This window comes from Equus quagga, chromosome 8 (assembly GCF_021613505.1).
Source record: "Equus quagga isolate Etosha38 chromosome 8, UCLA_HA_Equagga_1.0, whole genome shotgun sequence".
NCBI lineage: Eukaryota > Metazoa > Chordata > Mammalia > Perissodactyla > Equidae > Equus > Equus quagga.
In genome coordinates this window covers 44,164,076-44,187,785 of record NC_060274.1, presented here as the reverse complement: position 1 = coordinate 44,187,785, position 23,710 = coordinate 44,164,076, and the positions used below count along the sequence as shown (strand labels likewise).

Below are 23,710 nucleotides of genomic sequence, written 5' to 3'. Positions count from 1 at the left end.
GGAGGGTAACATGCTCTATTCCACAAGAAGAGAGTATGGAAGTCTGCATCTCTCCCAGAACTCACCTTGTGCATCCCTTCATTTGGCTGGTCCTCTTAATTTGCATCCTTTATAATAAAGCTGTAATTGTAAGCATAGTGTATTCCAGAGTTCTATAGGCCATTCTAGGGAATTATCAAAACTGACAGGGTCATGGGAACCCTCAAATTTATAGCCAGCTTGTCACAAGTGAGGGTGACCTGGGACCCTGGAAGTATAGCTGGCATCTGAAGTGAACACATTGACTTTTGGGGTCTGCATTTACTCCAGATGGTTAGCGCCACGAATGAACTGCAGTATATCCTGTTGGGGTGAAACAGAATGCCCTTCATAGCTGAATTCTTCTCCTCATCTAGAAGAAATACAGACATGGCCAGGAGTCCCACTCTGGGCTCTCTTCTCCCTGTAGCCTCACATACTCCTTGCATCTTCTCAAGCCTCCCATGACTGTGATGGATATTTTCTATACAGCTGCCCCTACATACCCTGTGGGTGTGTTAAACCCAAAGCAAAACCTATCCTCAGCCTGCCAACATGCTGTTCCCTCAACTTATCCACTACCTTATGGATCTACCATCATCCTCCCAGTCACCAGTCTCAAAAATTACGTCACCCTCATCTCCCCTCTTCTTAACCCCATATATCCAAGAAGTTGTCAAGTTCTTTCGCTTCTACCTCATCTCCATGCCACGTGGCCAGGCCTCATTCACGACATCACATCCCTTCCTGGACCATCCTGACTATATCGCCACTCAGCTCGCCTCTCCCCAACATCCCTAATCCTCCCTTCAGCAGCCCTAGAGAATGTCCAGAAAGACAAATATAGAGTCTATATTCTTTATCTAGGCCTAGATGCCCTTTACAATAAAGTCCAAAATGCTCATGTTATCCTATTCTCCCAATATTCCCACTTGAAAAGCTTGACTGTAATCACATTTCCATACTCCCTCAACTGCAGTGCATTCCACCTTTCCCTTAGACTTCCTTGTCCAGCCTCTCCCTTCTCACGTCTGTTCAATCATGATGTTAATTTCTGAACAACTTACTGCAGAAAGACCAAGAGATGTAAAGGGAAGGGAGAGGCAGTTTTCAGGTCCTGATCCTTACATACTTGTGAGTAGAGAGAAGGGGCTGGTATCCAAAAGTACATGAAAATTGACCCCAGGTCATGTGTTACGTGTTGTGCAGAACACGAGGCCATTTGCATAAATTCCTATAAAGCAGCTCCATCACATGGTTATTATTATGCCCATTTACAGAAGCAGCTTCTGAAGTGCAGAATTTGAGAAACGTTCCCAGGTCTGGCAGCCGGTGATGTAGCTGGGATTCCAGCCTTGGGCTGCAGATGCCAAAACCCATTTTCCTATGGGCATATCATGCACCTCACTTCAGCACATACTTCTGATTTTTCAAGGAATGTTTTTGTACAGTGGGAAGAAGATGGGCTGGAGGTCAAATGCCCCACTCCGCTCTTTCTGCAGTGAAAAGCTGCAAATACTTTTACGGCGGGTTCAATAATAAAATTTTAAGCCATCATGGTTGGATCTTTCTTTTGATCAGGTTGCCTAAATATCTTTTTTACTTTAAATTGTTAGAGTCATGGCTGAAAGATCAAAAACAATATTTTTGCTATTTGCAAATCTACTATTTGCTTTATGTACAAGCTTTCCTCTGTCGAGAAATTTACTGCCCTTCATTTTGCACCTCTCCTGGATTGGTGTCAACCTTTTAGGGTTTTAATCTAGAAGGTGAGAGTACCTCTGGCTCCCTGGCTCACTGATGAAATGATTGACTGCTCCTGTCGTTAGAAATTCCCCTATGTGCCAGACCCTATTCTGGATATTTTCATAATACATTTTCTCATTCAGGAAACTGATGATGAAATTCTGTGTCAAAGAAACTAGTACAACCAGTGCATGCAATTCTTTGCAAGTCAGCTTGCAGCATCCTACAATTGTAGATTTCTCCAAGGAAAAGAGCCCCATGAAGTGGTCCAGCTTGGACACACTGTTGTTTTCCAGAAGCTGAAACATGAGTAGAGGAATATGGAAAATTTCCTGGAGAGTAACCTGTTCCTGACAAAGGCAGCACCCATGTGTCCAGAGTCCCAAGTCTGTGCCTCTCCTATCAAATCACCTATCGGCACACAGGACACTTAAAAACTTCCCTCTACACTGAGAGACACTGTGGGTGCCATCAACATGCTAACACAAAAATGAAAGCCTCAACTATGGCAGCAGGGGAGAGAAGCGGATGCATTTCATGTAATGGGCCTTAGAGGGAGCCCATCCATAGCACCCATCCTGCCTCCTCTTCCTGTCCTTTTGTTCCTGGAATATAAATCTCTCCAGGTTCTGCCCCACCCTGGCTCTGGGAAATATGAAGCCACTGGTACAAATACCTGAACCCCACAAAGTGCAGCAGCAGCCCCTTCCTCCCTGGGGCCCTTCCCTCATCAATAATTCAGAGGGGCCACAGCTTGTCATTCAGTACTGGCTTTCCAAGTCTATACTTTACATATTTTATACACAGTAAATATTTAAATATAATCTTTGGAAGAGGCACACATGCTCTGTGCTTCCTCTCCCAGGGCCCACAGGGAATCCTAGCGGCCCTGGAACACAGCCCTCCCGCTCAGTGCTCAGTGCAACAGGAAGACTCCCCCGCACTTCTTTCTAAGTCTGCCATTACACTAAATCTCACTTCACGGCCCTTCCACATCAGCTATGAAATTAAGAAATTCTCTTTAAAAAGGAAAATATGGGGAAAGAAAGGGCTTTAGACCACAGTGTTTAAGAAGAAAGACCATCATGTAAGCAGGAAAATCCTCCAACTTGCTTTCAGAGACTAGAGTCCCCCACTGGGTATTTACCGCTAGCTTTTGTAAGACAGCGTGCCACTGTCAGGTCTGAAGTCAAACAACTTCTGATTTTGTTCTGATTTTGGTGGTGGAAATCTGGCCACCAGACATCAATGGAGTTTTACCAAGGGTTAAATAGAAATTTGACACCTCTTCCTTCCGAGGACCAAGAATTCATTCCCTCTATGGCAATGAGGGGCCCACTGTGTAGCAGCATGCTGATGGGTGGGTAATGAGCAGGTCCTCCCTCAGATTTCTCTACACCTGGTGGGATGCAGCCCACAGACAGGACTATACATGAGGCCAAAGGACAAGGACCGCGGTACCAAAGAGGGTTTCAGGATCAGAGTGCGGACGGATGCAGGGAGCTCCCTGGGGAAGGATCCAGTCTGATGACACTCATGGATCTCCAGCACAGTGCTGTTGGGCAGGAGGAACGCAGATCCAGGGGGTTGCCCACCAACTGCAAGGCAGTGGCCCCCTTTAGGGTGGGGGCAGAAAGCGTGCGCCGGGGAAACGCACGCAGCTTTTTGGTTTACAAAGGGTTGGTGAGCTTTTAATTTTGCTGTTGCAATTTGGCTATCACTACATTAGATGCTTTCAGAATTGTAGTTATTCTGTAGAAGCAACTCTGAAGGATTAGACCTATTTCAAAAACAAGCTAACACTTCTTGACATCGGTGCTGAGATTTTGTTTGTATTTTGCAAAAAGGGGGAGAGCCCTAGAGTCACTTAAATAGGAGACTGTGCCTAGTTTCTCAAAAATGAAAGATAATAAGAGAAAGAACAAAGACGACATAAGCAGAAGCAAGTCCTGTTGTTCCCTGGGCCCCTGAACAAGAGGCAGCAGGGAGGAGCAACTGTGGCGCCCAGGCCCACTCACACACTCTGTCCCTCTCTCCACAGCCCTTTGCTCCTTCAGACAGTGGGACTTCAGAAATCAGAGCTCCGGGGGCCGGCTCCGTGGCCGAGTGGTTAAGTTCACGCACTCCGCTGCGGCGGCCCAGGGTTTGGATCCTGGGCGCGACATGGCACCGCTCGTCAGGCCATGTTGAGGTGGCGTCCCACATCCCACAACTAGAAGGACCTGCAACTAAGATATACAACTATGTTCCGGGAGGGTTTGGGGGAGATAAAGCAGAAAAAAAAAGAAAAAAGATCGGCAACAGTTGTTAGCCCAGGTGCCAATCTTTAAAAAAAAAAAAAAGAAAAAAAGAAATCACAGCTCCTCCCACAGATCCAAAGAGAGAGAGGACGCCCACACAATCTGTCTCACAGATCAGGAGTCCTGCCAAATGTGACTTTCCTGGGACAGAGCCTAGCACAGAGAAAGCACAGCTGCAGGGCCTGGGGAAGGGATCCTCAGGGAAGGAACCTGAGGCAGAGGAAAGTTCTAGAGGCTTATCTAAGGCCAAACTTCATTGGTAGCATAGTGAGATCTACAAGCCTGATATTCTAGATCCTAATTTCTCCATTTTCTGCACTTAGATTCTTTGATTTCCTCATTGTAAAAACAACATTATTGCAGTGGACAGTCTCTATAATTAGGTTGTTTTCCTATTGCATTGCGTGTGCCAAGAACTGTATTTAGGTAACAACTGTAGCATGACAGAATCTGGGGGCAGACCATGTTAGCAAAAGGTCCAAGGCTCGTCCAAGGACAGGAGCATGGTTTCAGCACCACAAGTGAGTAAAGAAGTTCACTCAGGTCTCTCTAGTGTCACTTCAAAGGTTTTCAGAAATGATGTTTGAAAATGTACATTTTTTAATACATTTGAATGATTTTTGTTTGATTATTCTTATCATTTATATTCTGGCTTTTTTCTAAGAATTGGCCCACAGCAATGTATAACTGTATAGTTTTCTCAATTAGTATTCTCATTATAACTACATCTTCTATGGTTTCCAGACTCTGTATATTTGTCATTTGTAAAAATGCACATCTGTGCTTTTGTCCAGCATCCATTATGATAGCAAGACACTTAACTCGTCTCCAACTCAAGTAGTCACATTAGGGTTCATTCCTCCTATAAAATGTATCTTTGCAAGTATTAATGCCCAGATGTCTGTAAGCATCTATACTGAAAATAAAAAACTTGCCTTGGCATCAATATATATGCGAAAGTTTGTTCTTTTAATTAATTCACTATGAACCATCAGTGAGATATGGAAGAATAAAAATGTTAATTCAATCTGACAGAATATTAAGAGAAATGAATGAACTTTGATGACTAGAAGACACTTTGATGGCATTCTATCTCTCTTTTCTCTCTTAATCTCTCCTGGAAAAAACATTTTTTTTTTTCTCAATATCAAGATTAATTACTACTCTTAGGAGAAAGATTTTAAATAAAGAATCGGATGAAGAACAAAATTGGAATAAATTGTAATTCAATCCAAAACAAGCCAGAGGTAATCAGTGCTCACATTTTGATATTAATTATTGCAAAATTTCCAGGGTTTTCTTTACATACACACATTATTATTATTGAATTATGTTTTACATTATGTATTGTCTATTTCATGCATCATTCATGACCTGCAATTAATTTTTTCACTACATGCATGCAAATATTTGCATAATCTATGTGCTTTGCCAGAACCAATGTTCACCAAGGTCTTTTATTCATTCTGGGGATTCAATATTTTTGTGATCTTACTTTTGATTAATCTCTCAAATCACAGTCTTTTGGCATCCTTTTTTGCTAGGAATGTGTTAACAATATGTTTTATGAGCCACAATCTACATATACATACCTCTGTGGCCTGTTTACTTTATAAGCAACCTCTTCACTAAATACAGAATTTGGGGTATATATAGAGCTTTTCCTTTCCATAGTCCATAGGCAGTATTCCATAACCTGCTGGGTTTTGAGGTTGTGGTTAAAAAGTCAGAGGCCAAATTCTGGTTCCTCCAAGATGGAGTAACCTCAACACTGCCAGATCCTCTCCCTTATGACCCAAACTCCCAGGACATCACCCAACAACAAGCACAGGAAGATTCGGATGGGGGGAAGAAGGCAGGGGCTGCCAGGGGCCTTTGGACATGAGAAAGGACACTGTGGTGAGTTCTCTAGTTTCCATACTGCCTCCCAGAGATCCCAGACAAGGCACTGTAGAATCCTCCACATGGGAATTGCCAACAGGCGCAGACAAGAAAAGCCAAAGGCCCCAGAAAAGGGTGGCCTAACAAAAGAAAACCTTTTGGCAATACCCACCCCATTCCAGCCAAACGCCAGTGGAAGCACTGCCCTACTCTCTGCAGTTTCAACAGGTTCCAGGGAAAGCTGCTCTTCCACTGCTTCCTGACAGAGACAAGTGTCACTCCGGTTTCCCCACCAGGGCTCCAGAGGTGAGCTGAGCCTCCGCTACCTGGCCGCAATGAGACTTAGTGAGGCGGGACTAGTCACCACTCTGCTTTACTGCAGCCCCTGCCCTATCAAGAGGGACCAACAAGAAGCTGAGCTTCTACATCCACCTAACAGCAGCAAGACTAAACATGGCCTATGGAGCAGGGCTATCAGCACTCTGCTTTCACCTCCACACCCTGCCCTGTCAGTGGGCCTGGTGGGGAGCTGAGCCTCCATCCTACCTAGCATCAGTGAGACTGAAGGAGGCTGTGCAGTGTACAGCAGTTGGTACTCTACTACCTGTCCGCCAGTGTCAACAGGGCCCAAGGAGGCTGCGCTTATATCCCCTACTTAGGGGCAATGAGATAGTGGGAGTTGGTGCCCTGGTTTGCCATGCACGCGTCAGCATGGCTGAGTGGGAGAGCTGATCCACACCCTCTGCAACAAGGCAGTGTAGGGCAGGGCTCTGCTTTTGCCAGGAGGGCATCAGCAGGGCCAAGAGGAAAGCTAAACATATATATCTGTCTGGTTCTCACACTTCACTGCAGCAAAGGGATTGCTTGCTAAAAAAAAAAAAAAAGGAGCACTAGACAGGATTCAGAGCCTCATAATATGATACCCAAAATGTCTGGTACACGACTGAAAATACCCTTCACACAAGAATCAGGTTAATCACAACTTACAAGAGAAAAGACAATAAACAGACACCAATGATGAAATGAATCAGGAGGTTGGAACTATCTGACAATAGGTATCCAAAGATGTTTCAACAAATAATTGTGAATTCTCTTCAAACATGAAAAAAATTTTAAAATCTCAGCAAAGAAATCGAAGCAGCAAAAAAAAAAAAAAAATAGCCAAGTGGAAATTCCAGAACAGAAAAGTAAAATGACAGAAATTAAAAAAACTCACTAAATGTACTCAATAGTTGAGGGGAGATGAAAAAGAAGAGAATCAATGAACTTGAGGATGGAACAACAGAATTTACCCAATTTAAAAAGCAGAGAAAAGAGAGAGAGTAGGATCAAAAACAGTATTTGAGGTTGGCAAAAAAATGTAAATCTAAAAATTCAAGAACTAAGTGAATCTCAAACAGAATAAACCCAAATAAAGCTATGCCAAAATACAGCATAATTAAACTTCCAAAAACTCAGGACAATGGAAAAATCTTAAAGCAGCTAGAGAGAAAGAGATGGGAATACAAACTCGAATGACAGTAAATTTCTCATTTGGAACTACGGAGTCCAGAAGGAATTGGCACATTTTTCAAGTGCTGAACTTCTCTAACTGGCATCCACGAATTATATATTCAGTGAAACTATCATTCAGAAAGGAGGGGGAAATAAAATATTCTCAGTTGAAAGAAAACTAAGAAAATTTATCATCAGCAAACCTACCCTTAAAGAATAACAAAAAATCTTCTAAATAAAAAGGAAATCATAACAGAAGAAGGCTTATAACTTCCACAAGGAAAGAACATGAGGATGTGTTAAAAACAGAGGTAAATACAGCAGACCAGTTTTATCTCATGAGTGTAAGTCATACTTAGAGATGTAAGTAAAAGTAGAACACCCTCTGATGTGGAGTTCAATATATAAGGAAATACTTGACAATTATATTTTAAAAGTGGAGAGAGTTAAGGGACTTTAAATTCAAGTAAGATTTCTACACATTATTCAATGTGGTAAATGCCAATACCAGTAGACTGTGGTATGTCACATATGTATATAGTAATGCCTAGAACAACCACCAAGAAAACTAGATGAAGGGATATACTCAAAACACTACCAACAATAAAGATGGAATCCTCAGAAACTATTCAAGTAACTCACAGGAAGGCAAGAAAAGAGAAATAGAGGAAATAAAACAATTAGTAAAGTGTCAAATTTAAGCCCTTTGATATGTAAGCCTGTTTGATGTAAATGGTCTCAATACACCAATTAAAAGGCAGAGATTAATGGGGGAAAAGAAAGAGCAAGAGGGACTCTATTAATAGCAAATAAAGTAGACTTCACAGCAACTAAAATTACCATCAACAATGAAAGACATTACATACTGATAAACAAATCAATCCACCAGGAATATGAAACTACCCCAAATGTGTATGCACGAAGCAAGAAAGCCTCAAAACACATAAAGCAAAAACTGATACAGCTGAAAGGAGAAACAGACAAATCCACAGTTTTATTTGGAGACTTCAATACCACCCTCCCAGCAAATGACAGAACAACTAGACAGAAAGTCAGCAAGAATGTGGACAAACTGAACCACACAACGAACCAATAAAACCTAATTGACATATACAGAACATTCCTACCACCAATAGCAGAATGCACATTCTTCCTAATCTCCCACGGAAACTTCATCAGGATAGACCATAAGCTGGACAATAAAACAAACCTCAGCCAACTTAAAATAATTAAAACATGCAAAGTATGTTCTCTGCCCATAATGAACCAAACTGAAAATCAGTAATTAAAAGACAACAGGAAAATATCAAAAAACTGGAATTTAAACAACACATTTCTAAATCATCCCTGGGTTAAAAAGGAGGTCTCAAAGGAAATTTTTAAAGTCAGAGGCTGCTCTTATTTGTATTCTTTCAAAAGTAACCTGTTTTTGTTATGTATTGCGTAGCTTTGTAAAATAAATTTTTATCCACGAACTTTAGAAATTCACCAGATTTATTTATCAATAATTGCTATTTCTCTTATTCCCAGTTCAGGAATTTTGCCTGAATTATGATAAACTCTTCCATTGGCTCAGAGATGTTTTGTTTCATTTTGACTTGTTTTCTTCTTACATCATTCCTTGTAACTTTCATTACTGTCCATCTGCTTGATTTCTCTACCTGGTGCCAACAGCTCTTCTCCTCTGGCCAGTGTTATCATATCTTCTTTTTCCTCTGTGTTCTTAGAGAATATTATGCATTTGTCCTTTAAATTAGTAATTCTGAGTTGGGGAGGGAGGTTTGCAATCAGGCATGTGATCCTCTGCATCCAGAGAAATTTGGCTATCTGCATCTTAGCCACCCCACCCTGCAACTCAGCCTGACCTTTCCTTCTTACTTGTTATCTTGTTTCACAGAGTTCACACATTTCCCAGTCTACTTGTGTGGACGTGAACTCACAAGATGTTTCCTGTGACAAGGCCTTTTCAACGTGTGCAATGTTCTCCTCTGAGGTGTGGAACAGTTCCTTGACCCCACACTGCGCTTGATGGCTGGTTCTGTTCTTTTTTTCTGCTCCTTTATATGCGCAAGGGCAAGTCCTGATGCTTCTGCTTCCTTGGAGTCCCCACATCTCAGGGTGTCCTTTCACCTTCGCTTGGGTGCGGCCGGAACCTTTCTCTCAAGTATCTCCAAACCTCTGAGGCATAGACTCAAAGTCACTGAGGACAGCCAGTTCACAATATGCAAAGCTGTTGATTCAGAAGCTCTATTATACAGATCTGAGATGATCTTCTGTTTTCATGCTCAGGCTTTCTTGTTATAAATTGGGGATCTATGCCTGCAGAGTTTATCTTATTTCATCAAAAGTAATGCAAGGAAAACTATAATTCATTCCTTATACAGGTTTCTTGCTCCCCGGTTCATTTCATCTCTGCCTGAGCTATAGGCACATTATCACCCCCCCATGCAACCTGCACGGACCCACCTCTTTCCTCCCTGGGGCTGATAGCACTCTAGTGAGTTGTAGCCTTCAAGGGGATTCAGAAAGAGAGGTACTCGTGAGGAGGGAAGAGTAGTGGAAAGAAAGAGAAGAGCTCTTTCTGGCTCTAGATGCAGAACCTTCCTCCCCTGCCCAAAGCAGCAGGGTATGCGTCAGGTTCCTGGTAGGCGATGGTCCTAACATTGTTGAATGCATGAGGAAGTGAGTGAAAACTCTTTATGCTGATTCCTACTTACCCTTTGTCTGTCTCCCTGCCTCAAGGAGGAAAATATAATCAGCTGTGAAGTTTCTTCGATTAGCCCAGTTCTCAAACTTGCCTGTAAATTAGAGTCACCTGGGATATTTAAAAACTCCTGAGGCTCAAGACATACCCTAGACCAATTAAATCAAAATCTCTTTGGATTTGCAACAGAAATCTGCATTTTTTTAAAACTCTCAGGTTTTAGATGTACCAATGTAAACTGTCAGGTTTTAACTGTGTGCCAATGTGCACACAGTTTGATGACCATAGATCTGGGCTGCCCAGGACATTGCTAAGGTTCATTCCTCTCACATAGTGGCATTTTATTGTTAGTATTCTCAGATCTGGATAGGATTTGAATGAAGAGTCAGAGAAATTTAACTCCAGCATTTCCAACTGCTGTCACCAGCCTCTCTCCCAATAAAATGAAATGAGGTGACATGAGATGACATAACATGAAATGAAGTTAAATAAAAATGTTTTATCCTCTTTTATTTTTACTCTCTCTTCCTAGAAGAAGATACCTTCTTATCTACTTAAGGACTATTTTGTTTAATCTTCTGTTTTGATTTATTCCTTTTATTCTATTAAAATAAATTTCCTCATGTTCATTTTAAATATTCTTGTTTAATATTTCAGTGCAACAAAATTATGCCAACTTAAAAAAGTCATAATAGTGAAAGCTTTATGTATTTATTTTACCCTGTATTTCTCTTTGTTACAGAACATAATTGTAGTAATGGCATACACTACAGTAACTCCATAATAATGGTGTAAAATCTCCTTTATTTAAGTAACATTGAATACCTCCTTAGAGATAAGGACTTGAGAAAACACCAACATCGATAGCAGAAACATCTTCCATGAAGTGTTTACAATCTTATTACCAAAGCGAGAGCTGTGAACAATGATAACACAAAGCAGTAACTGTTTTAATGACCTAACACAGTATCTGGCAAAATTGTTATAAAATTATAAAAGAATTGTTAAAAATGGGCATTTAGATGAATGTTAGAAGCTAATGTCTTCTTTAGAAGCTAGTTTCTGAGAGAAGAGAGAAGAAGCCACAAATTCATCCTGCAAGGATAGCAGAGGCTCCAGTGTAGGTGGTATCTGAGCTGGGTTTGAAAGTTGAGCACAGTGTCTTACAGGTTCATCCATATTGCCTCAAACGGCAGAATTTCTTTCTTTTCTATGGCTAAATAATATTCCACTTTATGTATATAGCACATTTTCTGTATTCATCCATCTGTTGATGGACATTTAGGTTGCTTCAATGTCTTGGTTATTGTGAATAATTCCGCAGTGAACATGGGAGGGCAGATATTTCTTCAAGATCCTGATTTCAATTCCTTTAAATAGCTACCCAGAATTGGGATTGTCTTATCACATGGTAATTCTATTTTTAATTCTTTGAGGAGCCTCTGTACTGTTTTCCATAACAGCTGCACCAATTTATTTGCATCCCCACCGACAGTGCACAAAGGCTCCCTTTTCTCCACATCCTCACCAACACTTGTTATCTCTTGTCATTTTGATAATAGCCATTCAGGTGTGAGGTGATATCTCATTGTGGTTTTGATTTGCATCTCCCGGATGATTAGGAATACTGAACACCTTTTCACGTACCTGTTGAACATTTGTATGTCTTCTTTAGAGAAGTGTCTATTCAGATCCTTTGCTTATTGTTTATTCATGTTATTTATTTTTTTGCTATTAGTTATAGGAGTTCCTTATATATTTTGGATATTAACTCTATCACACACAGTTTGAAAATATTTTCTCCCATTCCGTAGATTGCCGTTTCACTTTGTTTATTGTTTCCTTGAAAAAAACCAGACCCAGAAGAACAAATACTACATGATCCCACTTATATGAGTAATCTAAAATAGTCAAACTCATAAAAGCAGAGTACTCTTATCACAAAATATATAGATAGATAGGTAGGTAGGTAGATAGATAGATAGATAGGTAGGGCAGGGGGAAATTTTTGGAGGCAAAATATATATTTTTGGCATTGAACATAGTGATGGTTTCATGGGTGTATACTTACCTCCAAACTCATCAAGTTGCATACATTAAATATTTACAGCTTTTTTATGTCAATCATATCTCAAAAAAGTGGTTTAAAAAAAGAATGTAGAAATTTGAGCAGAAATGCTTAAGGAGAAGAAGTGGAAGAGAGAAAGTCTTGACAAAGGCAATGCAGGTACAAGGACCCACAAGATGAAAGGCCATTGGGTGTAAAGGGCTGGCCAGGCTCAAGGGTAAGGCGAGGAGGGCACAGCAAGAAATGAGGCTGGGAGGATAGGTTAGCAGTAGCTGATGCTGCCAATTTGCAAGTGTGGACTTTATCATGGACGCAAATGTGAGCCATTAGAAGTACTGATTATTGGGCGAGAAGGACAATTTTACCATTTTAGAAACACTTCTCCCAGCAAAGTGTCAACATCTTTATTGTATCTTTATTCCAGAATCAAGACAAGTGGAATCTCAACAGAAATGCTTTCCAAAGAGAACCAGATGGAAAGGGACTCAGATGTGCGGCATGCGACTCGAGGGTTATGTGAGGTGACCTGTGATGGGCAAACAGGATTGGATTTGTTTTCTCATCATTTCACCCCAGATGGTATAACAAACAGTTGGACCTTGCTGGGAGAACCTAAAAGAAAGTGAGTGAGCAAGCAATGAAAAGATGAGGGACAGAAAATTCACGGGGAAAGGGAAGTATGATTTGAGATGGGAGTGCAGGTGACATGTCCAGGAGACAGCAAGGGGTCCTAGGTGGCCAGAGCTATGCTGTCCAGGGGGAAGTGGTATGAGAGGAGGCTGAGGGTGCTGCTGGTCAGACCAGGGAGGACCCTGTAGGTTTGAGTAGGAGTTTGGGTTTTATTATAAGAGATATAGGAAGCCAGAGGGATGCGTTGATCTGAGGTACGTATTCCGTGGGTGACCTTGGGCACTTATGGAGACATGAGACTGTTGGGGTAGGGAGAAGGGGTACCAGAGGGACCCATGCAAGAGGGTGATACAGGCATCCAGGCAAGAGCAGACGGTGCCTTGGGCCAAGTGAGTAGAGGTGAAGATACTAAAAACATGCACATTCAGAGTTTCAAGAGCAGAAGGGACAAGATTTGCTGATTGACCATGGGATAAGAAAAGGCAAGTCAAGATTCAAAATTTGCCCTTGACTGACTTTTGCTTCCCCTTGGGATCTTGAAAAATAGTATTATATGACATGGAGAGTGACCAAATTGCTGACATGAGAAGAAAAGAAGGAATAAAGCCTCTGACATGAACTATATTCAGTGTTCCTCTCATCCCTTGATGAACTCCTGCATCTACACCAGCCCCCGAGGCTGCAGGCTGCACTTACAAAACCACCTCTCCCACACCCAAGTACATCCTGGCCACCTTGTGCAGTCACTGAGCAGAACTCCCAAAATGCACTCACCTCATGCAGGAGGAAAGAAGCTACCTGGGAGAATTCACTGTGCAAACCACATCTATTTGGTCTAGACCAGTGCCAGCCTTTCAGTGGTTTATAAAAAGACTCCACCTGAATGGGCTACACAATAAACCTACTCTATATTGAGTTTTGTGCTTAAAATTAGGGGCTCTGACAAGCTGCAAATTTGCTGGGGCCCAGCAAGGGGGCCAGCCCGGGTTCTGGAGAACCAGCCTTCTATCGAGTGGCTTGGGTCAGGGTTCAGAAAGTTCCTTCATCTCTAAGACAAGGATGTCCTTTCTACTGAGACCCTGTCACAGGAGCACTGTGACGAGAAGCGCGTTGTGTTGTTTATGCGGCACAGAGATCATGCTGTCAGCTGTCATTGCCTGACTGCCCCTCTGAGCCCGGTTCTGTGAGGCTGTGTGGCCAAAGTAGTAAGGAGGACACAGCCTCTGTTCTCAAAGGGTTTGTCCAAATCCCACATCAGGTCAACTTTTGTTTCATTGTAATGATAAGCTAATAATTCTAGCTCTGCCCATTCCCAGATGAATCGGCAAGCATAAAAGGAAAATATTTTTGTTCAAAGCCCTGCTGATGGAAGTTTCAATCAATACTTTGATAATAACTCTCAACACATTCTCCTGCAGTGTTATGATTTGTGCATTCCCAATTTATTGCACAAACTTTCCTTCCCCATGATGACTGCATAAACAAGTCAAATTAGAATTGAAATTTTGATATAAACAAATAAAATTTGGTTGAAGAACTTTCCAATGACTGAGAATATACATATTTTTCAAGTCAACACAACTTTTCAACAAATGAGCAAAAAATCTACTCTTTTTCAGTAGATGTTTCTAAGATGAACATCGTCAGGAATATCTGATAACCCAGGAAGAAGTGCATACAAGGCATAATTGACTGACACCTGCAGTCTGGTCAACATTGCTCCCATGTCTCCAGACAGTGACTCACTACACAGTGGTTTGAGCAAATACAAGACTTGGGGTTGTGACTCATAACTGGAGCCAAATTTAAAGCTTATATGTTTAACACAAGCTCACAAGCTCTGAATTAAAATGTATTTTTGTGGAGACACCACTCTGTCATTGGGAGGAGAAATTTTAGTTTCTGTGATATTGGTTTTCATGTCACGGGTCACAGGCTTCTTCTGTCTGATTTGTCTTGTCCTCACATCTGTCTAGAGAGCACACCCAGGCATGCCAGTGGTCTCTTTAGAACCCTTCATGATACCAACTTACTTCAACTGCATACAAATCTGTACTCCTTTACAGCTCCATCCCCCACACGTTATGTTATTTATGTCACAAATTGCATCTTTATATATGGCATCCCCATTAACATAGATTTATGTTATTTTTAATTATATTTTATGCTTTTGACTTTAAATCTTGAAGAAGAATAAAAAGTGGAGTTACAATACAATAATATTGTTTTTATATTTGTCCATGTATTTACCTTTACCAGAGAACTTTATATTTTCATGTGAATTCAAGTTATTGTCTCGTGTCCTTTTATTTCAACCTGAAGGACTTTCTTGAGCATTCCCTGTATAGCAGGCCTAGTGGCAGTAAACACCCCTATCTTTTGTTTATCTGGGAATATCTTACTTTCTCCCTCATTTTGAAGGTCAGTTTTGCCAGATATGGAATTCTCGGTTGACAATTTTTTCTTTCAGTACTTGAAATATATCATCTCACTGCCTCCTGGTCTGTAAGATTTTTGCTAATAAACTTATTGAGGATCCCTTCTATGTAATGAACCACTTTTCTCTTGCTGCTTTCAAGATTTTCTCTTTGTTTTGACTTTTGACAGTTTGATTATAAAGTATCTCTGTGGGGTCTCTTTGGGACCACCCTACTTGGTGTTCAATAAGCCTGTTGTATTTGGACTCCCATGTCTTTCTTCAAATTGGGGAGTTTTCAGCTATTACTTCTTTAAATAATCTTTGTGTCTTTTTCTTTCTTGCTCTCTCACTCTCCCTCTCTCCCTCTCCTCCTGGGACTCCCAAAATGTGTATGTTGGCCACTTGAGAGTATCCCATATATCTGTTCATTTTTCATTGTTAATTTTTCTTTTGCTCCTCAGACTCAATAATTTTAAATGATCTATTTTCTAATCCACCAATTCTTTCTTCTGACTATTCAAGTCTGATATGGAATCGCTTTAGAGAATTTTTCAATTCAGTTCTTATATTTTTCAACTCTAGAATTTCTGTTTGGTTCTCCTTTATGATTTCTATCATGTTGTTGATACACTAATTTTGATTATACATAATTTTCCTGATTTTCTTTATGTGTTCCTTTAGCTCTTTGAACATATGTAAGAATATTGTTTTAGGTCTTTATTAAGTAAGTCTGATGGCTGTGTTTCTTCAGGAATGGCTTCTGGTTATTTATTTTGCTTCTTTCAATCAGCCATGACTTCATGTTTGTCTTCATTATGTTTTTTTATTCTGTATTTTTGATTCTTTGATAACTTGGGGCCTTGCTGACCTTGAAGGGACTGTCCCTCTCAGGGCTAGCTAACTCCTAAAGTAGGCAAAAAACTCACCTGTGAGTGTACCTTTCATGTACAAACTGATCAACCAAAGCTTACACCCCAGCTACTTCCTTTATTGAGCTCTTTGACTCCAGGGCACTATCCCCCTGCCATAATTACCTTAGGACCAGGTGCCAAACAGCCAAGAAGAGCCCCTACACCTCAGAGCCCACTAAATTATTCAAACTCCATGATCCTAATCCTACTCAGCTGCTTACCCTGCCTTGTTGATTCTTTCCTGAAGAAACCACAATAAAGGCTCTTATCTGCATTTTCCCTTTAGGCCCTCTGTCATCTGACTGAATTTGGTATTTTCCCATGTGGTCCCTAGCAGCATGGCATGCCCTCTCCTCTTGGGATCTGTGAGTAGTATAATAAATTATTTTTTCAGTGGCAATCATCTCCTGATCTGTTGGCATCACTTCATCTGAATAATAATAAATCCTTTATTTTAAATAGCTTTATGACCTTTTGTTGAAAACTGGGCATTTGAAAAAATAGCCAGCTCGCCAAGTCTTGCAGATCGGCGACATGCAGGAAATGATTTTCACTAATTAGTCCAGGGTGAAGGCTTAAGGTCTTCTCAGGCCTTTTTCTGGGTGTACATCTTCCTTGCACCTGTGCATGTGCTTTTTAAAAAATTTCCCCATATATAGGGCTACTTTTAAATATCTCACTTTCCCTAAGAGTCTCACCCCAGCTTCTTCTTGGGGCCTTAACTGTTCTATTGCATTCCTCTATCAGTAACCTCTTGTCCCAGGCATCTGCAGGTCTGTAGTCTTCTTATGGTTTCCACAAGTTGCTCCTACTGCTTCCTGTGGCTTCCCCTAGCCTAAGATCTGAGCCTCTGTTTGTCATCTGAACCCAGAAGGTAGGCATCATGAAACCAAACCCTCAGGCAGCCTGCAGATAGATTAGAGCATTGCAAATTCTGTCTGTTCTGCTCTCTCCAGTTTGCAGGAGGGAAGTGGTGAGTGCCCCACTCTAAACCACTGCAGGCAATGTTGGGGAGGGGTGGGACAAAAGGGAGTAAAAATACCATGAAATTTCCTATCATCTCAATGTGGCTTTTCTGTTATTGGACATTTTCTTGGTTGCTATAGATATTTGACTGAATTCTGGAGCTCGTATAAAATCATTTTAGTCAGTTTCTAATTGTTTACTTAATCTTTCCATGTGGGGAATGAGGGCCTGGAGCTTCCTAGTCTGCCATCCTGCTGACATCTGTACTTTACTCTCTCCATTTGAAAAATGGATTTGCATCTCTGTGGATGCCTGTGGATGTCTATTCTAGTGTGAGAAAAGCTGTGATAGTATCAATCAGTTCTGAAAAGAAATTTCCACTGTTTCTCTTAAATAAAACCTGGCCTATTGCACCTACTCTGCTCCCTCCACCACACTTTGTAAAGGGAAGAGGAAGTAGGAGGGAGTTAGTCAACACTTTCCACTGCTACCTGAAGTTAATGGGGTAAGATCTGGCAGAAAAGGACTCTGAACGCCACATTGGGATTTTGCTGAGGACTAGCAGACAGAATCTGGACCTCCCAGAAGACTGATGGAAGCAACGCTAAAAGAGGTATAAACAGGAAGAGGTAGAGGTGTGACAGCTAATTGCCATTTCAGGACACATGTCGATGGAAAGTAAATATGAGTCCATCATCCTAATCATCTTATTGATTCAAGAAGGTGGGCAATCTTCTGGTTCCTAATAAAATCTTCAGACTATTTCCTACCATTGATGTTCACAGTAATTTTTGTTTCAAATTTCTACTTTTTATCAGATTTAAATTTGATTATTTTTCAATAGCATATATTGATTTGTCTTCTAATATTACTTGAAGAGATGAAGTGTAGGAAGAACAGAACCTAATTTAAACAATAAAGTTCAATTTTTTAATATTTGATTAGTCATATATTTATTTTTCCTCATGAAATACTTGTAAAAAATTATTAAATGGCAAGTTTCATTTCTTACATTCTTATAAAACCTGTTTAGCCCCTCTAAATAAGCCTAAGGTGTTGTTTGATTTCACTTCCATTCCATAATTAGGGGGCTTACCAGACTCTTTGTGTCCCCATAGAAGTGGCCATAGTATAAACGCTATGTATTGGGGTGAGGAGTGGGAAAACAGCCCAGAAGCGTGAGGCACCAGTCCCTACTCTTTTCAGCAAATGTTTTAATGGCCTCCATTCTCCATAACTCCATTTCCTGTTGAGATCATCAGTGATTTCTGGGTCCATGTTGATGTTTCCTCAAACCATTTACCTTAGCACCCTTCATTCCCACCTCTTTTTAGTCACTAAGAAGAACATCTTGTATTTCATTGATCTCAAACAATGACCTTTCTTTCTCTCACTTCATCTTCATCTTCTCCTCTCTCCTCGTCCAACTATGCTATAGATGCTCATCAACCACATTGTGACATCTATTCCCATGCTCCCTTTATGCTCTCCCCAATGAGAAACTCCTGAAAATTGTATTTGCTCTCTCTCCAGTCTGGATCTGGTGACAAGGCATTCCCATTTTCATCTATCCCATCAAAACTTATTCATTCTCATTCATGCTTATTCCAAAGCACTAGAAAGAAAAATCATGTCTTCCTGTTGGTTGCATGCTGACTACATCCACTAAAATCTTATGGTATGTTTAATTGAGCATCTCTTTGACCTTCAGTCATAATTTTAATATGCCTCTGCTCTCTCTCTAATATATTCTTCATATAAGAGGTACTAAAATTTTTGTGTTTCCTTAATTATCTGAGTCCATCTTTGTCCCGTTAGTCTCATCTTCTGTTTATAGAGGTCAAAGCCAGCTGGCATGAAGTTCCAAAACTACCCTCTATGTTTCCCAAGTTTCTTCCATAGGTTCATCTTCACTCCCCCTGTACCACATGAAGACATGCTCACCTTTTCCAGAGATAACTCCTCCATTTGAGTTCTTTCTCTGCCTCTTTCTAGGTATCAATCCATCAATTTTCCTTTCTCCCGTGAATGTTCAAAATATTCCCTTCCATCCAATCATCCTACCAAAACTTCCAATTACTTCTTATTTTACATACGTACAGCCTCTCTTCTCATTCTTCTTCAGAGCCAAACTTCCATAAAGCAGAGTTTATCTGTTTAGTCTCCTAAATTCCTAAAAAAATCTCTTTCTACACCGTTCCTTCCACTCTGATTTCCATCCCTACAACTCCACTGAACTAGCTTTCTAGAAGTCACCAACCAAGTCCCTGCATTCTCTTTCTTCTTAATGATTATGGAATATTTGTTCATTTTTTCCTGTTCTTCTTGAAATTCTGCCCTTCCCTGGACTCTGTGCCAAGATCTTCCTGCCTTGGGGGCTGCAGCATCACTGTCTCCTTCCCATTGTTCCACCCACAGCCCTCTTGTCTTCAGCATCTTTGTCTGATCCATGCAGGATCTCACTCAATGACCAGCTTAACCTATCATCGTTATTAAGGTTAAAGCCGAATGGGTTTTACTCATGACCACTCTATTGAATTTGTCTTTCTAGCATTCTGAATCCTGCTGCACATTTTCATCCAATGTGTCATGCAAACCCAGCATCTCTGAACCTGTAAAAATCACTTTACTCCTTCCTTGAAAATGTATCTTTCTCCTTATTTCTTATAATGTCAGCAGTACCAACCAGTTAGTCATTCATTCTTAAAAGCTCAGATTTATATTTTATATCCTTTAATCTCTTCCTCTGCATTTCTGTAGTTGTCAGATTCTTTAAATTCTTTCCTTTCCCCAGCCCCAATACCTCAACATTTTCTTCCATCTGTCTGAACATTATAGTTTCATTTTTTCCCTCCAGATTCACCCTAGCCTTGCCTGAGTTACCTCTCAGTTGTTAGCAACATCCTTCTAAGAAGTCACTTGATTGCAACCAACACTTCTCCCTTTAATACATGGCTTCCAGATTATTCTTTCTAACGTATTATTTGGATCATGTCATTCTCATTCTCAAATATTCATAAAGAGGTCTATTTTCTATTAAATAAAGGTCATACTCCTCACTCTGTCAGTCAAGGTCAAGCAGAATTTGTCCTCAGATAAGCTTTCCACAGAGATCAACCATTGGTCCTCTACACTCACCTTTATGATGAGGTCAAACTGGACTTCTCCAAATTACTTGAACAGACACTACGATTTCTCTTGTTCACTAATATCTATAATAGTTTCCTGGCATCAGTCAAACTTTTGCCCATTGTTCAAGGTCCAATGTTAGTAACGCAATTGCCCTCTGTGAAGCATGCTCTATTCATGCCCATCAGAAGTTTCCTCTCAGTTTGATGTAGTAGAAAAGCCAAGTCTCTATTTACCAGTTAGTCTCTGTTATCAGCTAGAACTAGAATCAAATCTTGGCCCAGTGACTTAACTTGCTCAGAGCCATAGCTGGGAGGTAATTTCCCTGAACCTCAGTTTTCTAATCGGTGAAGTAGGCAAATTCTGCCTACCTTAGAAAGCTGACAAGAAAATTAAATGAGATAAGGGATGATTAATATCTAATGGAGTGCCTCATACATTTCAGAAAATAAACACCACTTTGCTGCTCCTCATCTGCAGAACTTTTTACTTCTTTTTTTGTTTTTAATATTACCTACTATCATTCCAAAATAATTGCAGTGCCACAAAATAAGTCTATTTTATTAAAAAATTGGTGAAGAAGGGAAAACAAATGTGGAAGAATAAGATGAGGTTAAAATGATAGCACAGTGGGGTAATTGTTTAGCATTTATTTCTATGTGAATTAATGCTGCAAAAAACATATTTTGGGAATAGATTATAATAGATATGGCCTATTGGTATTTACATATCTGTTTTCTTTCTTTCCTTTTTTTTTTTTAAGAAATTGAATGAATTTGATAAATTACAACTTATCCCACCCAAGTGAAGCATATAATATCCCCTTAAACCAAAAAATTTACCCTGGGTTCCAGAAACGGACCTGTGTGATTTACCAAAATAAGAAAGCATAGGTAGTGATTCCGTGATCAACATAGATAATTGATGAGTTGAAGGTCCAGCATAAAACAAATTATCATGCTCACTTTCCCAATAGTTATGGGGTTGTGTGTATTGTCTCTAACAGTACGCTATATAATAGTGTCTTTAAAAAGAGAAATTATTCTTGCTTCTGTGAGATATTAAAATCATTCAGAGAGAACTCTCAAACCACCTTTTATTCCCTCATCCTACAGATGAGGTCATAATTTCAAGGTTGTAAAGACATTTAGAGACACCAAATAGAGGCAAACAGGGCCCATGACTTTGTATGTATTTACATATGGATTGGCTGCCAAGTAGAAACCTTCTCATCACTCTTCACACCCCTATTCAGAATCTTTTCTGCTTCTTTCACTTTTAGAAACATTGTATTTGGAAAGTAGTAAATTATAATACATGAAAATTAACATTACCGTATTGTCTCCAATCCACATCAGGGGGTAAGAGCCGCCACAAAATAAGGTTGTTTAGATGATTTAAGTAGGAAGGTAGGGAATGAAAACCCTTCTGATTATACCACACCTAAAAAAGAAAGATAACTTAATGGCTCTCTTGAAATTAGTCCTTAAGTCTATTCATCAGCTATTCTTGGACACAAGGAACATGTGTAAATTAGCTTCAATAGCACCTGAAAGCAGCCCTCAAAGTAATGCTCCTGCGTGGCTGAGATGAGCAGTAAATTCCAGCCCGCTAACTTTATATTTATCTCAAGCATATAATTTATTGCTAAAAATAGATTAATTTTCCCAGAACAAATGTGAATGTTGCTCTGTAATTATATTCTTACAGCAAAAAAGAAACCTAAGCCCATCATTTTTTTCTTTCTCAGTTGGTAAGCTAATGAAAGTTGACCTGCACATTAAAAGCACAGAAAATGATCAGAAAAAATGATTACTTTCAAATTAATAACTGAATGTGGAACATTATTTCTCAAAATAAAGTGAACATTTGCTAAGCATGGAGAACAAACAGCACGCCTGTCAGACAGGAGAAAGAGGAGAGAGAAAATAGACAGACAATGTTATTAAAGTTGAGATAATAAGTAGCATAAGAAAATATTAATTGAACCATCAATATCTATATTTCAAAATATCAATATTTTAATAAAAAACTTAAAAAATATACTCAGTTGGGAAAGCTGATGAGTGTCTTCAAGAAGTATAATGAATCAACTGGCAAATTTTGGTCTTAATTGAATTGGTTGGACAGCTCATTTCTCTAGATAATGCTGTCTTTTGCAACAGACTATCCTTTTTGCAGAAACAGAGCTGCTCCACAGAAAGTTAACACCTGGATGAACCTATGCAAGTTCTCACAGTTTTTTGCAAAATCAGTACCAGATCTCAAATCACTTGTCTTCCAACCCATTTTTTTCCTACTTCATCACACTATGACCAATCGTTTTTTAACCAGAGTCCAGTGTGGCAGCTATTGTGTTCATGGAAACAGCTACGTAATAAACTATTGTTCATGGAGTTAAAAAAAAAAAAAAAGCCTATCTACACAAGACAATACTCCCCAATTCTTTCTCAGATGGCCCACTTCTCTAAGCAACTCAGAAAACAGACCTCTTATCTCTTTCATACAAGCTATCATTACTCATTCCCTTCTTCAGATATTTTCTTAAGTTCATGGAGAAATCCCTGCCAATCATTTCTTTCTAACTCCAAGGAGAAAGAAATCTGCTGAGACCTACTAAGCACAGAACCCAGGACATTCTGTGAAGCCTTAGGCTGCACCTAAATAGATCTGACAGTGGGATTGTACAACAAAAAAATGTTTAAGACACAAATGTGAATTCACAAACGTGTGTAATTTAGACACACAATTCTGAAGAGTCAGGTAAAGCATGGAGAAGTACACTGAACTGAAGTAGCTGATGTCGCATGTCAGAGATGCATCCACTTCTTGGGCCCAGACCAGGAATTCTCCTCCATACAGATCCATAAAGTTATCCCTGACTCTCACCTTCGCCTTTCCTGCTCTCTGTCTCTCATATGCAGGTACTGGCTACATTTCTGGAAATGAAAAAAACCTGGGATTCTGTTAAAGTCAAGGGAGGGGTTGATATAGCAGGAAAACCCTTGCCAGTGGAAACTGGAACCTCCCACTTCATTGTCCTGACATTCCTCTCCCTCAAGTCTATACTCACTTAACTGTTTAACTGGAGGAAAAAATATGAGCCACAATGACGATCTTTGCCCTAGATCAGGGGTTTTCAAATGTTGTTTCATTTCTTTTGTTTTAAAAGCAGGGTGATTTGTTTTTCAACTTCACAATGACATAGAACAAGGGTACAGAAGCCAAAATGGAGCTGGAGTGGTGGAGCTGGGAACACAGGAGTCTGCTCTCCCCACTCTTGCCCCTCTCTCTGCAGGCTCTGTGGCTTCTGTGTTGGATTCCATTTGTGGCCCCATTTCTTCACATTCCCTGGATCTATACCCATTGCCATGTGTCTTTTGTGCCCTCCCACTCTGACTCTGGGCTTAGCCACGTGACTTGCTTTGGCCAATAGAAAATGAT

General features: G+C 40.2%; 1 protein-coding gene across 1 annotated transcript in view; it reads right to left on the bottom strand.

Annotated features, from left to right (window-relative positions):
- The window catches only part of ABCA13 (ATP binding cassette subfamily A member 13), a 407,666-nt gene that overhangs the window by 110,822 nt on the left and 273,134 nt on the right, over positions 1–23,710 (bottom strand). Inside the window, exon 48 of the mRNA XM_046670200.1 lies at positions 21,601–21,709. Within this exon, the coding sequence (XP_046526156.1) occupies positions 21,601–21,709 (109 nt within the window). The remainder of the gene's footprint in view (positions 1–21,600; positions 21,710–23,710) is intronic.